At 40.4% G+C, this 16,783-nt stretch overlaps 1 protein-coding gene across 1 annotated transcript in view; it reads left to right on the plus strand.

The window, feature by feature from the left end:
• AGBL1 (AGBL carboxypeptidase 1) overlaps positions 1 to 5,018 on the plus strand; it is a 360,791-nt gene extending 355,773 nt beyond the window's left edge. The window contains exon 20 of the mRNA XM_058540551.1: positions 4,788 to 5,018. Coding sequence (XP_058396534.1) covers positions 4,788 to 5,018 — 231 coding nt within the window. The remainder of the gene's footprint in view (positions 1 to 4,787) is intronic.
• Positions 5,019 to 16,783: the final 11,765 nt, after the last annotated feature.

A 16,783-nucleotide genomic window follows, 5' to 3' on the forward strand; every position in this document is an offset into this window, starting at 1 on the left:
CAAATTGAAGATCCAGGAAAGGCAGTGGTGTAGTTGAGTCTGAGTCTGAAGGCCTGAGAACCAGTGGAGCTGATAGTGCAAATCCCAGTCTGAGTGCATGAGAAGGCTGATGTTCTAGATCAACCAGTTGGGCAGAGAAGGGGTGAATTCTCCCTTCCTTCACCTTTTGTTCTATTTAGGCGCTCAATGGATTGGATGATACTCACCCAAATTGGGGAGGGCAACCTGCTTTACTGAGTCCGCCTAGTCAAATGCTAATCTGGTTTGGAAACACCTTCACAGACACACACAGAAATAATGTTTAGCCAAATATCTGGGCACTCCATTATCTATAAAGTTGACACATAAAATTAACCACCATACTGTTGTTCTGCCTATGTTTTTTGTGGAAAAGGATCTTGCCAGAATTGAAATGACCCATTTATTTACAGATGGGGAAACTGAGACCCAGAAGAGAGTATCTATGTAAGATAATTTAATGTTATAGTCATGATATCTGCCAGGAGTCAGCAGCTAAGAGGCTGACTCTTACATTCATATCTAAAATAGAAGAATTCTAAATATGTCCAGCTTATCAGAGGCATTTTTGTCCTCTAGCATTGATATTAAAGGGAGAATTGTATACTGTATTATATTTCACATTTCACTCTACAACATTGATTCAATTTAATTAATCAACTTTAGCGGAAGTACTTGCAATTATGGTGGTATAAAGAAGTCAATGAATCCTCTCTGCAAAACATAAAAGTAAAACAGGACAATATGTCAAAAGCAAGCATTTCCCAGGACTCTGAAAATTGACCAAATGCAGACAACGAATTAAGAAGCATTTATTCTTGAAACTTGCTAGAGCTTCATGTAAGAACATTAGGAGTCTATGACCTTGGCTGGGGCTGCTCCTCATTCTTCTCATGCCCACATCTTGACTAGTCTCTAAATCCCTGCCAGGTCTGTGTTGAGGCTATGCTAAGTGCCAGCTCCTACGTAATCCCCTATTTGTGCATAATCTTATTTATTCTTTGACACCACTCTAATAGAGAGATATTAATTCTCCCATTTTACAGATGAGGAGCCTAAGCCTCAGGGAGGCTGAGTAGTTTATTTGAAGTTACACAGAAAGTACGTGGGGAACTGGACTCAGCTGGGGTCTGTCTGGCTCTGCCCCTCCTGCTTTTAATGCTTATTTTGTAATGCTTGGTATTTAGTGTCCAGGTGGGGTTCTGGGTTGCAGTGGCATCTATCTGCTCCTGAATAGAGTCTTTACTATGCATTCTGAAGGTTACTTTTAGAAAATGAGAAAGAACCACAAAAAGAAGTGAGTTTTTCTTGGGATGTGTTTTTCATAATTAGAAATAATATTATAATATATTGGATGCCTATTACACATCGGACATCTTGTTTAAACCTCTTTGACACTCTTGTGGGATAGTAATAGCTCATTTAAGAAGCAATTTTTATGGTGGGTAAACTAGCGTGATCTGAATAAGAACATCTGGGTTGACGTTCCGGCTTTGTCCTTACCATCTCTGAGACCAATGGAAAAAAAGATACTTAACTTGTCTGGCCTCTATATTATAAGATAATAATAGAACTTATCTCAAAGACTTGTGATGATTGAGTTAAAGCATGCAAAATACATAGTAAGCATTCAGTGAAAAGATATTTGTTATAAATTTCAAGTTTTGGAAGCTGAGATTATGTTTAAAGGTGCTGAGAAAGTGGCAAGGAAAGATTTGAGTGTCCCAAGTGTTTATTCCCACCCAAGCTGGGAGATCCCGGGAGCATTGAAGCAAGGCTCCAGAAAATCAATGCCTATGTAGAGTTCATCTGTTTCCTATTCATTTACAAAACAAACAAACCATCTCCAGTTATCATAGCTATCATCCTCCTCATTTCCCCCTCTAGCATAGATCAATTTTTGTGAAATCAAAAGAGAAATAGAATGAGGACTTTACTGTAAATGCAGTAGTTCTGGAGTCCATCATGTAATGAATGGATAAACTGTCCCTGTGGAGATGTAAGAGGGCTACTCCAACTGCACCTTGTAAATGTCACATCCTCCAGGCTCCATGAAGGGATCATAGCTTCTAAAGCTCTGCAAGATATGCCATTATAGTAGTCCCCCCTTATCTGTGGGGGATACATTCCAAGACCCCCAGTGGATGCCTGAAACTGCAGATAGTACCAGACCCTATACATACTATGATTTTTCCTATACATACATATTTGAGGTGCGATAGCAAAACTAGCATGAATTTCTTTTTCTTTCTTCACAATTTTGTGGATAGAAGAGTCATTCTTACCATAGATCTTGGCAACCTAAGCATACGATTTTTCTTTCCTTATTAAGTCGAGAACTTTCACCTTTTCACTTTAAGGAAGCACTTTATAGCTTCTCTTTGGAATATCCAAATTGCCAGCGTCACTATTCGTTGCATCACTACGCTTTGGGACCATTATTAAGTAAAATAAATGTTACTTGAACGCAAGCACTGTGATACCAGAAACAGTTGATCTGATAACCAAGTCAACTACTAAGTGACTAACGGGTGGGTAGCGTATACAGCATGGATATGCTGGACAAAGAGATGATTCATGTCCTGGGTGGGATGGAGTGGGACCATGTAAGATTTCATCACACTACTCAGAATAGTGCACAATTTAAAACTTAACGATGAATTGTTTAATTCTGGAATTTTACATTTAATATTTTTGGACTGCAATTGACTGTGGGTAACTGAAATCATAGAAAACAAAACCTTGGATAAGGGGGGACTTCTGTAATTCGAACATGTGGTCATTTGGACAGGGAATGTACTAGCTAAGAAAACCAGGTTCACTTAAGTAACAAAGGAGAGATGTCAGATTAAACTTTTTGCAACAAGCTAAAACATTGATAAATTACAACCATTTTCAAGTATTCTCGGTCATTTTAGTTGCAGTATATATGAGTAGTCTTATTTATGTCTATTTAAGCAGTCCCCTAAGGGTCTGGACTAGCAAATTCTATTTATTTCAGCAAATAACTATGGAGTACCCTCTATGAACAGCACGGCTTCATGTGCAGAGATTTTCCTGTGACTAAGACACAGACTTGCCCTCATGGAATTTCTGGGCTGAAGAGGAGATAGAAAATAAACAACTGATTACATAAACAATACTTTAACTGTAATTGTGATAAACACTTTGAAGGAAAAAAATGGGGTGAGAGATCCTAGGGAGAGAGACAAGAATGGATAGATGAAATTAATTAGGAGGCAGTTGTAGAAACTCAAGTAAGGGAAAACATTAGCATTTCATTTCCATTGTTTAAGTGATGCTGTAGGTCTGGAGGCTATGTGGGAACTTATAGATCAGAGTAATTATATTAATAATTATGTTAATATATCCTTATATATCCTATGTCATTTATAATATAATTAATTATATTAATCCTTATATTAATATAATTGACAGTTATTTTAAGCATGGGGGCAGTAAGAACCAGAGATATTAAGAGATTTGCTCAATGTTCTAGAAATTAACAAAACTGCATTTCTTTAAATATAATTCCTTAGTTCATATTCTCGTCAACGTGTTCTGCTTCTCTACCTTCTCCCTACACTTCATTCAAAAGCCTGAAGTTTCACTGTTTGTTATCTAATGTATATAATTTTATATTATGTGCTAGGTTGTGGAGATTCTGTCAAACTGAAGTGAGAGAACACTACTGGTTCTCTCAAAGGTTTTGGTTGTCACAAAAGTTCTGGGCTGTCTGAGTGTAGTACTACTGCTAACCCAAAGACTTGATGTGCTGACTCTGAGTCACAGTCCTTGGGGGAAAGGGGAGGTCCAGTGTCTGGGAGCCCCCTCTGTCAATCAGAGACTGGCAAGGGAAGCAGATGCCTTCTAAATGGAGATTAAGTGGTCTCACATAGAGCTTATCTACCCTAGGAAAGAGTGTGATATATGAACTCAGAGAGGATGGATTTTTAGGCGTTTTATAATTGGCCTAACCTCAGATCTATGGATCAGAGCATGAGACTAAAAAGTTCATTTTGGTGGTTACACTCTCTCAGGAAACAAGTGAACTTTGTTTGTGCTCCTGCTCAAGAATCATTAACGGCCTGCATGTCTAAGTGAAGAGTTCTTAGTTTGACTCTTAGAGCTAGAAAACAGTGAGGCTGGGTGGAGCTACTCTCTAAATTTTGAGTCCCTGTGAAGTCTGTGGCTTTCAATGGGACTCAACTCAGTAACGTGTGAGGCTGAGCATATGCGTGCAACATCGGTCCACAGCGATCCAGAAGGATGGAGCCAAAAGATCATGGTCTTTGGAGTTGGCCAGGTTGGCATTTGGCTCCCATTCCAGCCACTTTGTGGTTGGACTTAAGCTATTTCTTTCTAACTTATCTAAGCCTCAGTTTCCTCATCTTTAAAGTGATAAAAAAAAATTGGTATTCTTTTCCTAGTGTTGATATAATATTTGTAGTACCATACATTAAGTGTTTGATATACAGTCATGCATCACTTAACTATGGGGATATGTTCTGAGACATTTTGTCGTTGTGCGGACATCATAGCATGTACTTACACAAACCGAGATGGTGTAGCCTGCTACACACCTAGGCTGTATGGTACTGATCTTCTGAGACCACCGTCGTATATGCGATCTGTTGTTGACTGAAACATCGTTATGCGGCACATGACTATACTGCAATGCTTAACAGATGTTGAGAAGTTATTTTTTATGATGCATATCCCCAATCACCTGCAACTCATCATAATTTGATTTTTTTTTTTCATTGTAGACTCTCCCCAAAATCCTTGATAAGCTAGCACCAGCATTCACAATGAGCAGCTGCAGCTTCGTTGTGGAGAAATCCCGAGCCTCCACAGCCCGGGTAGTGGTGTGGAGAGAGATGGGGGTGTCCAGAAGCTACACCATGGAGAGCAGCTACTGTGGCTGCAACCAGGGCCCCTACCAGGTATGTGATGCTGTGGGATACCCATGCTTTTTGTACACCAGCAGTACACTGTAATGGGGAGCTATCACAGACCCCTCATTCCTGCTTTCTTGCCTGAAAGAGGAAGAAGTCTCTAGGTAGAGTCTAGCCCAGCTCCCCGATCTTGCAGAAGAACTAGTTCAATGGTTGCCTTCACCGGCAGCACAGTCTGTGTTGATCCTGGAAGCAATTCATGCATGCCTGCTGATTTGGTTTCTCAATCATCTGCCCTCTCCAGCAAGCAGCAGGGACCCTCCGTCGGATGTGCACCCCCAGCTTTTATAGAACCTCTGCCTGGCCCTTTATATGCATGGGAATCTGTTGTTACTTTTTGCAACAAGTGGACTAGTCCCCTATGCATCATAAATGGCGTAGGTCGGTGTATAGATATTGTCGATACCTATGTGTATTTTGTTTCTCTCTCTTCTCTGCTTATCTAAATCAGAAGCTCTGTGTTATCGTGCTGTCACACAGCAAGTGTGTGCTGTGTGCATGACGTGGGTCTCCCTAAGATGAGTGGGTCTAGGATTCATGCTCTCGTGTTGAGGGAAAGGACTCGTATAAATCGCATTCTTTCTACAGCTATATTAACTGCGTGAGCAGCTGGATAGCTGCTACAGCAGGCTGTTCTAGCTGCTCTTCCCACTCCCCCACTAGAGGAGCATAAATAAGGGACATTGTGACAGTGCCAGAGTAATAGACTCTTTTAAATTTGTTAGGCAAGCTGGCAGACTACTCCTTGGTGACATCCATTCAATGCCAAGAATACCTGGACCTCACCAGCGTTAAAGCTTGTTGTCTTGGCTTTCATTCTCTCCTGGAACAGCCGGGAAGCACTTGGCATCTACACAGTCTTGTGCTCGTAGAAATCTGTTAGCTATCAAAGGGAGTACAGGGACTGACAGGTGATGAACATTATCTCACTTCCCACCTGGCCCAAGAGGTTTTTCAACATAGGGCTACTGAACCACCCATTTTGACCCATTAATTCTGTTAAATAGCCAGTTAATCTAAACAGTTGCTTGAAATAATTGTTCTATTATTGGATTAATAAACTATAAGATTGAATTAATCCTTATTTACCCACATTAATGTTGATGCAGAATAAGAAGAAGAGTGAGATCGTTGGAGGGGCTTAGGATTGGGCAGCAAAAGACCTCACTCTTCCATTAACTACAGTGGTGCTGCAAGCCATTTACCTCTATGAACCCCTATGTTTTATATATTAAATGGAGATCTTAATAAGGATTCCCCTCCTCTCAACTACAGAAGATTTTTGTGAAGACCAAAAGAGAATGCATATGAGAATGCATACGAGAATGTACTTGGAGGTTGTGTCATCAAGAATCTGTTCACTCTCTTGGCATTCAAAACCTATAGGATTAGAAAAAATAAACTTAGAATATTGCAGCTCTAAGGCCTTAGATATAGACTTGTGCCTCTCTAGCTGTATGCTTCTTGATGGAAGGGGGCCAGTCACTTGTTTAAAAGACAACTCTATGCATCCTTCACAGATTTATTGGATTGGTGACTTTCATTGACTTTGTTTCTCCAAGGACCAATTCAGGTTTAACAGCTTCTGGTCACATAAGTATCAATGCCATTCACGATAAATCAACTGGAAACTCAAAGTCCTTTGGAGCCGTTGTTTGGAAACTAAATGACTCGTAGGTTCGATGGAGGTTCCACTCTCCATCATCCATGCAACATACACAGTGCCTGTTGAAAATGACAAAGAATGAAAGAGGATTGCCTGATGGGATGGCTTTCAGATATCGGCCCAGCATTTGCCCCGTGAAATTTTCTGCATGATCTTTGCATGAGGTCTCTGTAAGAAAGAATGGAGAAGGACTGGCTAGGGAAAGGAGTAATGGTGCCAGACCTGGTTTTGCTTTAACAATCCCATTCTCTATATGAAACGCCTCTCCAAATGGATTGTTTTTCTCCTTGTCTTTGTTTTTCTGTCCTTACATACATTGTTGAGTAACTGAGCAGAATTGCAGACAGTGAGCAAGAGGGTGGTAAGTAATTTTACATATGGGGGGCCTACCCCAGGGGAAGGAAGCCAGCCCAGAGTTGGGTGTTTTGGTGATTTTTTGTGTGAGGTATATAATGAAGTCTATGAGCTACAAAGCAGTATAGAAATTTCCATTCTGAACATATTGCAAATGATTTCTGTACATTGAGAAGCTGAATCCCAGTTGGGTCCTGAGGTTATTATTCTAAGGTCATCTTTCCATTTTTTGTTTAGCATTACCATTTATCCAAAAGATGGAAGATACTTAAATACACCCACGAGGGGCATTTCTTCCTTCCTTCACAAGAATATAAATATTTTTGCAGTTTCTCTGGTTAACGTGGCTTTAAAGTAGTTCCAATCATTTCTCCCCCAGCACACTAAGTACCTGATTTGTTAGTATTGAAATGAAATATCATTTCTAACGGTGACATTTATGTTGGAACTGCATTAAAGAACATAAGCTATTACTTTCAAATTATTATTAATAATATGATATTTTCTCTTCTATTTTCCAGTCTATAGTTGGCTAATTTAAAAAAAATTTTCTCGGGCTTTTGTTTCTTTGGGATATAGTCTCTGCTGCTAGGTTATATACTTAGATCCATAATTTGTTATTTAATGTGGAAGTCCCACCCACTGAGGGATTTACTTTACCTATTAGGGACTGCCCCAAAGCTATTGAGGCTATTGAGGGGAAAAGCCAAAACTGAATGAAGCATCCTTTGGGGGCTCATTTTTTAGAGGCATCCAGTCTGTGTGGACAGCTGTGTGCTTCACACAAAGTGCTTATGACCTTGGGTCACAGGCATGGTGTATTTGCACATACAAAGGCATGTGACTAGGCCCCGTGGGCTCTTGTGGCTTAGGAGGATATTGTGAGTACTCCCACCCAAGCAGGCTGTTGACATACTCCTTGGCAACGCTGCTGACTTGTGGAACGGCAGAGTGGGTCTTAGTCAGAGGAAGGACAGAAGATGGGTGACTCAGCTGAGGTTTGAAGAGTGACTCAACTGGTGTTTAAATTCCCTACCTGCAAACTACCTCCCTTGTATTGTGGATCCTCAGCAATCCATCCTTCCCACCACAACAGAGGGATCTTTCAATAACCCAAACCTATTCAAGTCACAGTATTGCCCATAATCCTTTCAAGTGTCTTCATTACATCTAGATAAAATCTAACTACTTGTCGTATGACATGTAAGGCATTTTACAATGTCCTCATTCATTCTTTTTTATACTCAATACCTAGTTTAGTATAAAGTAGGTATTAAAAATATGTGATGATTGCCAAATGAATGAATAAATTAAGTGAACAAATGAATGAATGGTGATTTCTAGGCAGTCAGATGATTATCCTCTCTGTCCATGGATAACTAGAAAAGGAAAAGAAGTCATGATGGTCCAAATGTGATTAGAAGCTATTCTAAAATGGAGATTTTAAGAGTTGTTGCAATGGGTAGAAATGGAAAATGTGTGGATGAGAGAGGGAAATGCATAAGCATGCAATGCTGAGACCTCGCAGACTTGTCACTATATACATGATTTGAGAGCATCTAGTGGATTCTTTCCCAGAGTAAGACGATTCTAGTCCAGGTGTGGAATCTCACATGGCCACATTCTAACAGCAGATGATGATTAGACAGAAAGACTTCCACTCGTACACATGGGAGATGTGGCGATGCACTTTCTAGACCCCTCTTCAGGACGCAGGCACTCATTTTCCCAGCTGCTCACAGCTGTGTCCATCACCAGAAATTGTCTGTAGCTGACGGAAGCTGCCTTGACTTTGGCAGTCAAAGCTTTGGCTCCTCCATGCGAGCAGCTTGCATCCAATGGCTGGTCTGTGTGGCGGTACAAAGGCCTGGCCTCCTAGCTTTAGTTGGGAAAACTCCAGAGGGCCATTCCAGCTCCAGAGCTCCCTGTAGAATCAGCTGGGGCCTGTGTTTGCAGTTGTGTTGCGATTCAAGTTCCTTGTCTGCCCAATTCTGCTTTCCTCACCACTCACAGGTGTTCTGGGGATCACTCTCTAAAAATCTTTCTGCAAAACAACATTTAATAGTATTTCCAAAAGGGCTAGATTAGAAAACATAAATGTTGGAACTTAGCACATAAGCTATTGAAGATGGTTTGATAGGGCTGAATTTCATAGAAAAAATTAAGTCATCTGAACTTGGCTTTCAAGGCTCCCAGCTACCTCTCGTTCACATTCTGCTTGCCTCAGTTATTCAGGGAGTGAGGCCCCTCTGGAGAATTAGGGACTGCAGCTTGGTTCCGGGACTCTTGCCCCAGTGCTCTATTATTGCTGTGGTCCAGAAGGGAGGCTGGGTGTATTAGTTTCCCATGGCTACATAAATTTATTCTCTTACAGTTCTGGAGGCTAGAAGTCCAAAATTAAAGTGTTGGTAGTTCTGCATTCTCTCTAAAGGCTCCAGGCAGAGAATCTGTTCCATGCCTTTCTTCTAGCTTCTGGTGTTATCAGAAATCCTTGGCGTTCCTTGGCTTATAGAGACATCACTCCAGTCTCTTCCTTTATTGTCACATGGCCTTCTCTACTTGTATGCCTCTGTCTCTGTGTCTCCTCTCTTCTTCTTATAAGGACACCAGTCATATTGGATTTAGGGCCCACCCTACTCCAGTATGATGTCATCTTAACCAACTACATCTTCGAAGACCTTATTTCCAAATAAGGTCATATTCTGAGGTTCTGGGAAGGACATAAATTTTGAGGAGGCACTATGTGACCTAGTACACTTGGGTCAGGCAAGAAGGTACAGAATCCACAGGTTCAAGAACCAAAAAGAGGATTTTATTTTTGTCTTCCTATTGCCATGCTGTGAAGCCCCAAACAAATTATAATAGGTCTTGTTTTCTCTCTACCTTATGACCAAGAAAATGAGAAGTTTTAGATTTTCTTAGAAGATCTTGGAAGACAAGTTTGGGAGTCATGCTACGTATAATGAATGCTGATTAATGCTGCTCGAGTATTACAATACACAATGCCCTTTAAGTAGCAATAATAACGCACAAGTCTATGGTATTTACTGTGCTTAAGTTTTTGGCATGTATTAAATTACTCCATCTTTTCTACTGCATGACAAAGCACGGCAAAGTCGGTTTTATTATCATCATCATCGCCTTATTTTACAAATGGGGACACTTAGTCAGAGAAGTTAAATAACTTGCTTAAGGTCACACAGCTAGTAAGTTTTAGAACCAGGATTTGAACCCAGGCAGGTGGGCACTGGAATCTTTGCTTTTACCCTCATGCTTTGTGCCTAGCAGAATGTCGTTGGTGAAGGGAGCTCTGGGCTTTGGAAATAGGAGACTGGCTTCTGCTCTTGGCTGCCATAGATCTGCAGCAACAGGTTTCTTGTTTATAATAGGAAGACGTAATTAGAACTAAGAGATGGGCATGGTCTGTGCTAAATTATGCTTGACAAAGGCTGCCTTTACTGGGTATGCAAGACGCTTATGGATCACCTAGACAAGGGCAACCCAGCGTGATTGCGAAACCCCTAAAAGTCTGCAGCAGCGCATTCTGGGTATGTGCATTTTTCTAGGGAGAAAGTACTCTGTTTTAAGCACCAATTAGCTAGTTCTCAGGAGTCTTTGTTCTATCCATCACATCCCCCTCCCCCCACCCGCATCCTATCTTGACCTGTTTTCTTTTTTTACCTTTCCAGGGTAAACATGGAGGGATTGGAGGAATGTAACACCTATGAAGTGGCAGCTTTCTATCAGCAGGGGAAATGGGGGAGCAGAGCTAGTCTTCAGTAAAACAACCAACTTCCCCTTTGTATTAGATGCCCTCCTGCACTGCTTCCTATACTCATTTCACTTCCTAGTGACTTCTTTCCCTTCCCGTTAGAGAACTATTGCTCTCACACAGATCTTTGGACTTGCATAGTCTTTGTTTGCAGATACCTCTCTTCCCCCACATGTCCTAAGCTGCAGACTCACCTGTACACCTGGGTATACACACACATTCTTTCTCTCTCTACCACACACACATGTGCGTGTGTGTGTATCACACATATATACACATACGTACGTACCGTGGTTCTCAATCATTGATTTGTACAGGAGACATAGCTTGTTGTTTAGTGTGGGTGCCTGTGTCAGACATTGGGTTCCAAGGAGAGCTCTGCACTGAACCGTCGTGACCTTGAGACAGTTACCTGACCTCTATGAGTTTTACCTGTAAAAATGGTGTCCCTCACAGTTCCTGCTTCATGGAGATATTGTCAAGACTGAATGAGGTACTGCCTGTAAAACATTTGTCGCTATTTTCATAGCAAACACTCAATACACGTTTATTATTTGTATTACTATTGGTTGCATGTAAGAATTTTCAATGCTGGTTTTCTTTTTTTATTTTAAATGATGACACTTAGACTTCAACCCTTATCCAAAATTGTCTTATTCAGACCTTCTTAATTAGAACCGTTGGGGTTGGAGATTAGGTCTCTGTGATTTTATTAACTTTAATGTGAAGCCAGGGTTGAGAACCATAGATTTTTGGCTTTTATAGAGACTGATATCCATATACCTATATTTATAGAATTAGCCATACAAAGCAACTTCTGTAAGTATTATCTAGACATTTCCTCCATTATCTGCCCTTTATTCTATCAAACTTCCCATACGGTCTAATCTTTATTAGAGCCAAATCGTATGTGAGGTCCTAGGAAAGGGAAAGGGAATTTATGAGCATCTTTCTAGGAGAAGAGTAAGGAAGGCATGAGGAGTGGAGGGCAGGACAGGAAACAGATTTAAATTCCTCCAAAGACTGCTGAATTTAAAAGCCTATGCTAATCAGGAGCATGATTCAAGAGTATATTTAGGATCACTGTTCTCTTGGAAGTCATTTCCTTGTTCTACGGGCAGCCTCGTCTTGGCATATAACTCTCTCTGAGTTTTGAATGGGAGTGAGGGGTATCTTAATTTCATTAATGCCATCTGAGGAATAGTATTCCCAAAACTCAATGTGCATAAGAATTACCTAGAGATCTTATGTGATGCAGATTTCTGAACCATGTCTCCAAGTGATCTGGGGTATGGCCTAGGAATCTACATTTTATCCATTGCCCCTGAAGATTCAGAGCCCAGAGGCCAGTCACTGAGCGATGAGGCAGGATACCCAGATTTACAAGACAAGATGGTTTTGAAACTAGTTTTTGTAGTCTCTGTTTTTGTTCTCTTGCTCCTGATCTGCTTTGGGCTATAGAGAATTTTCCCTGGCTTTTGTCATAAAGTCTCAAATTCCCTGCCTCCCCTGACCCCTCATTTTTGTCTGCATGTGTGTTTCATCTGTGCTTTTAGGTAATTGGCTTACTTCTCCCACAAGTGTTGTATTTAAAAACTATCTAATATCTCAGTGAGAATTTAAAGATGTTTTTGTTTTTGTTTGTTTGTTTTCTAGCTCCTGGGACATCCCCAGGTCAAGATTTCTTAAATTGCCTGTAGAACAAAAGAGTCTAAGAACAGATACAATTATATACAGAACTGTTTGTTTGCCTATGTGTACATTTTTCTGGGGAAAGGTTCTATAGTTCTTAAGATAGTCTTAAAAGAGTGGGAGACCCCCAAAAAGATTAAGTGCTCATGCCTTAGTTTATTGAATCCAAGATCTCCAGAGGGCCCTTCACAGCATCCTCACTTCTGCTCTTAAATCAGCTCTAGAAGTGCTTGGCCTGACTTTGTGAAAATCAAAGGGAGTCTGTAAATCGCTGACTATTTCTGCCTACTTATCAATTAGCACAAGAACAATGATGCATCTCATTAAATGTGTATTGGAGTAACTTGAGTGTAAATCTGTGATTACGGACGATGCTAATCTTTTCAGGCTGCTGCTTCTCGCATGTGGTTGTTTAGACTGAGCAACAGCAGCATCAGCTTCGCTGGCACTTACTAGAAATGCAGAATCTCAGGCCCCACCTACTGCATCAAGATCTGTGTTTGAACGAGATCCCCAGGTGATCCGTGTTCCCAGGAAAGTTTGAGAAGCATTGGTTTAGAGCACCCTGGGTCGGCAGGGAGGTGAAAAAGGATCAGGAGTCAAGATAGGCAAATTGGGGGGCTCTTACTTTTCTGTTAGGGCAAGGACATTGTTCTCAGAATTTTTGTGAGCTAGAATGAGATGCCGTATGTGAATGTGATTTAAAAGTTGAAAGTAATACCCAATATGAGACATTTTGTTGAACTGTGCCAACATTTTAATGCTAGATGTGTTTGTGTTTCTTTTTCTCCTCCACCCCATATACTCCAACAACCTTACCCTCTCTAGGACTTAGAAAAGAAAAGAACAACTTTCCAAATGCCTGTTTTGTCATTGGAATGCCACTTCATCCCTTTGTAGATACAAATATGAAATCCAGATATTAATCTATCATTTTAATGTGAACCACTATTTGAACCATTTGTGTCAATGCCTTTTCCTTTCTTAGAAACTGTGATTCAATAAGAGTTGCCTTGGTGTTCTTTTTTATTTTTTTTTAACTTCTTTGCATGTGATCTCAAAGCACATTATGGGCCGTTTATTAACTCACTGCAAGCTTAATGACGTAGTGAAATATTGCCCTCATTCTGTAGCCCTTAAATCCATATGTCTGTCAGCAATAGGATAGAATATTAAAAGGAATTAAATAAAAATCAAGAGGCAGAGATGCTAATAAGGTTGCCAGCAAGGGCCTTTCCTGGGATTACTAAAGCCCTGGGAGCTATGAATTTTAAATGCCCGTTGTAGAAAATGGTTCACTGTATCAAAAATAAGGCCAGAACCTGGCATGCGGGATAATCCTTTAAAAATAATTTGGTTTCAAAGGACCAAGAAGAAGAAAGGATGGTTTATCTCTGTAAATCTTACTCTCCCCACGTGATCAATGTAAATGCAATAAGCCAGATACCCTAAAGGATCAGATATAAAATCAGAGGAAGGATTGATTTAATCAGGGGTTTTATTTAGCTTGTAGCGTAGGGAAAAAGGACTGGCCAAACCTGAAATGCATTTCTTTGCTTCTTGGTGCATGACTGAGTTCCTTGGAGTAGCATCTCCTCACAAATGTGCTGAGAAAGGCAGAGTCCAGGCTGTGAAAGACTTAGCCACAGGGTATTCTCTCTCTATGAAATGGAGTGGGCCCCAGACCACAGGGCCCTCCCTTACTATGAGGGGCAGGTGATAGTTCTTCCAGCTAATTTTTCAATATTCTCTACCATGTCTTCACTCCAATGGAGTGGACTTGAACATTTCTATTTTTAAAAGTAAGGGGCTGGCCCTGTGGCATAGTGGTTAATTTTGCATGCTCCATTTCAGCAGCCTGGGGTTTGCAGGTTCAGATCCCAGGCGTGGACCCACACCACTTGTCAGCCGTGCTGTGGCGGCATCCCACATACAAAATAGAGGAAGATGAGCACAGATGTTAGCTCAGGGCCACTCTTCCTCAAGCAAAAAGGGGAAGACTGGCAACAGATGTTAGCTCAGGACCAATCTTCCTCACAAAAACAAAAACAAAAAAACCAGAAAACAAACAAAAAGAGCTAAGCAATACTTCTCTTTATATGCCTGTGTTCCCTGAACGTAAATAAGAGAACATTTTAAAATACTTTGAACCCTGTTGTTAGAAGGTAAGCATTAGACATTTTTATATAAATTTATAATTGTTTCCTTAATTAGTTAACGTATTTATTGGGTATCTACTTTGTTTGAAGCTGAAGTTTATGACTGGAGACAGATATAGAAAACTAAAAACACTTAGTGAAGGCCAGATATATAGTCCATTCGTCATCATTCTTCATTCATTCATTCTTTCTTTCATTCATCATTCAATAAACATTTTAAAAAAATCCAGACAGTATGTGAGGTGCCAAGAATATGACAGAGAATGGAAATGACAGCTTCTTACTTTCCGAGAGTTTATAGTCCAGCCAGGAAGGCAGTTAATTAAGTCAGCAATAACAGCAGAGAGTAATATGAAAACAACTGGGTGTTATAAGAGAACACAGAAGGAGATAATTTAGGCCTTTGCTAAATGTTGGTTGAGTTGAATATGAATTATGCACAAGTTATTTTTTTTGTGAAATTGGGGGAGGTGACTTATCTGGTAAAGCAGAAGGTAATTGTTTGAAAGTAGGGTAGAGTCAGGGCGTTCTTGGTTTTTCTTTCATCCTAGTTTCCTCTCATGCTACTTCTGGTCTCATTTCATATTTCTAAATCGCACCACGCAATTCCACGCCAGGGTGTGCACTATGCTGAATCTGAGTACACCGGGGTACTCAAGTACATTATCCTACTCCTTATAAGTACAGCATGGCCTCCTTAGGAACACACTGAAATCTACTGCTGGTGTTTCCATGGAGCTTGCAGTTAACTACACCTCCCTGAAGGCAAACATGGAATTGGAAAGATCAAAAATGTTTCAAAATCCTTCTTAGACTGATAATGAGTAATAAACTGCAAATAGAGTAACCTTGATTATTTTATGAAATGAATTTCTGGCTATATACCCCTAAGTATTCCTGAAAACAACAAAAACCACAGTAATAAAAACACTTTGCTTTTGCGTAGTGATTTATAATTTATAAAACACTTTCATAAACTTTATTATCTCTGGTGAGCCAGAAAACCACCATAGACCAAGTGTGAGAGAAAATGCAAGTGAGAGATAGGGAAAGTGAGCCAGAGGTGAGATGAAAAGTAATGCAAAGTGTTGCATTATTGCGCTGGTCAAACAGTCAGGTAGGTTTGGTCAGCTATGTGGGATGTGTCTGGATAGCCTCTATGTGGAACAATTTCCCGGAGGAGTTGTTGAGAAGAAAGAAGGACAGACTTATCTGCCTGCTGCACACAGCCCTCCTTCCTGTTTCCCATTAGTCAGAGTGTGTTCCCAAAGAATTAAACTCACGTGTCCAGATTGCACCATCTGGCCCCTTCTACAGCCACTCATCCAAGTCTAGAAATGGTGGGAGAAGCCAGAAGCTCAGGGTGGGAGGCTGGTTGGCCTGGCTATATGGTAGTGGCAATGAAGAAAGTCCTCTTAAGAATGCAACTGGTTAACCCCAGGGTTTGGAACTGGGAGGGCCCATGCAGAACTGGTGGCACCTAAGGCAAAGCTTGCCACTGGGGGTCCAGGAGCTGATGTCACCTCGGGGAGGCACCTAAGATATGTCCTCTACAATTCCCAAGAAATTTTTTTAATATTTTTAATTATGAAAGTTACAGCACAAATGGACAATGTTCAACTAAAATATTCATAACCTTTGATCCTAAAGTTCTACTTCTAGAAATTTAATTCCAGAAGTACACAAAGATACATGTACAAGGATGTCATTGCTTGTTAATGGTGAAAAAGTGGAAACAACCTTAATTCCCATTAGTAGAGGATCAATGAAATAAACAATTGTCTGTTTGAACAATGGATGACTCAGACAGAAGAATGAACATCATATATTTACATGGCCTTTAGCATTTCTGTACACTGGCTCCATCATTCATTGACTGTATTTTGGATAAATTATGTATTCTTTATAACTTTAGTGTAGTCATCAGAAAAATAAGAATAATTATTGTACCTTCTTCAGCATATTTGTATGTAAAGCACTTAGTATAGTGTCTGACACAAAATACTAGCTAATCCTCATCTTCACCATCATTATCATCATCCTATCATCTCCCTTATATATGTTGTACTCAGCCTACTGATGTGAAAACTGAGTTTGAGAAAATTTAACTGGTATTCCAAATCCGTGACAACTTATCAGTGGTGGGACTAGAATTAGAACATGC

This window comes from Diceros bicornis, chromosome 5, assembly GCF_020826845.1.
Source record: "Diceros bicornis minor isolate mBicDic1 chromosome 5, mDicBic1.mat.cur, whole genome shotgun sequence".
Lineage (NCBI taxonomy): Eukaryota > Metazoa > Chordata > Mammalia > Perissodactyla > Rhinocerotidae > Diceros > Diceros bicornis.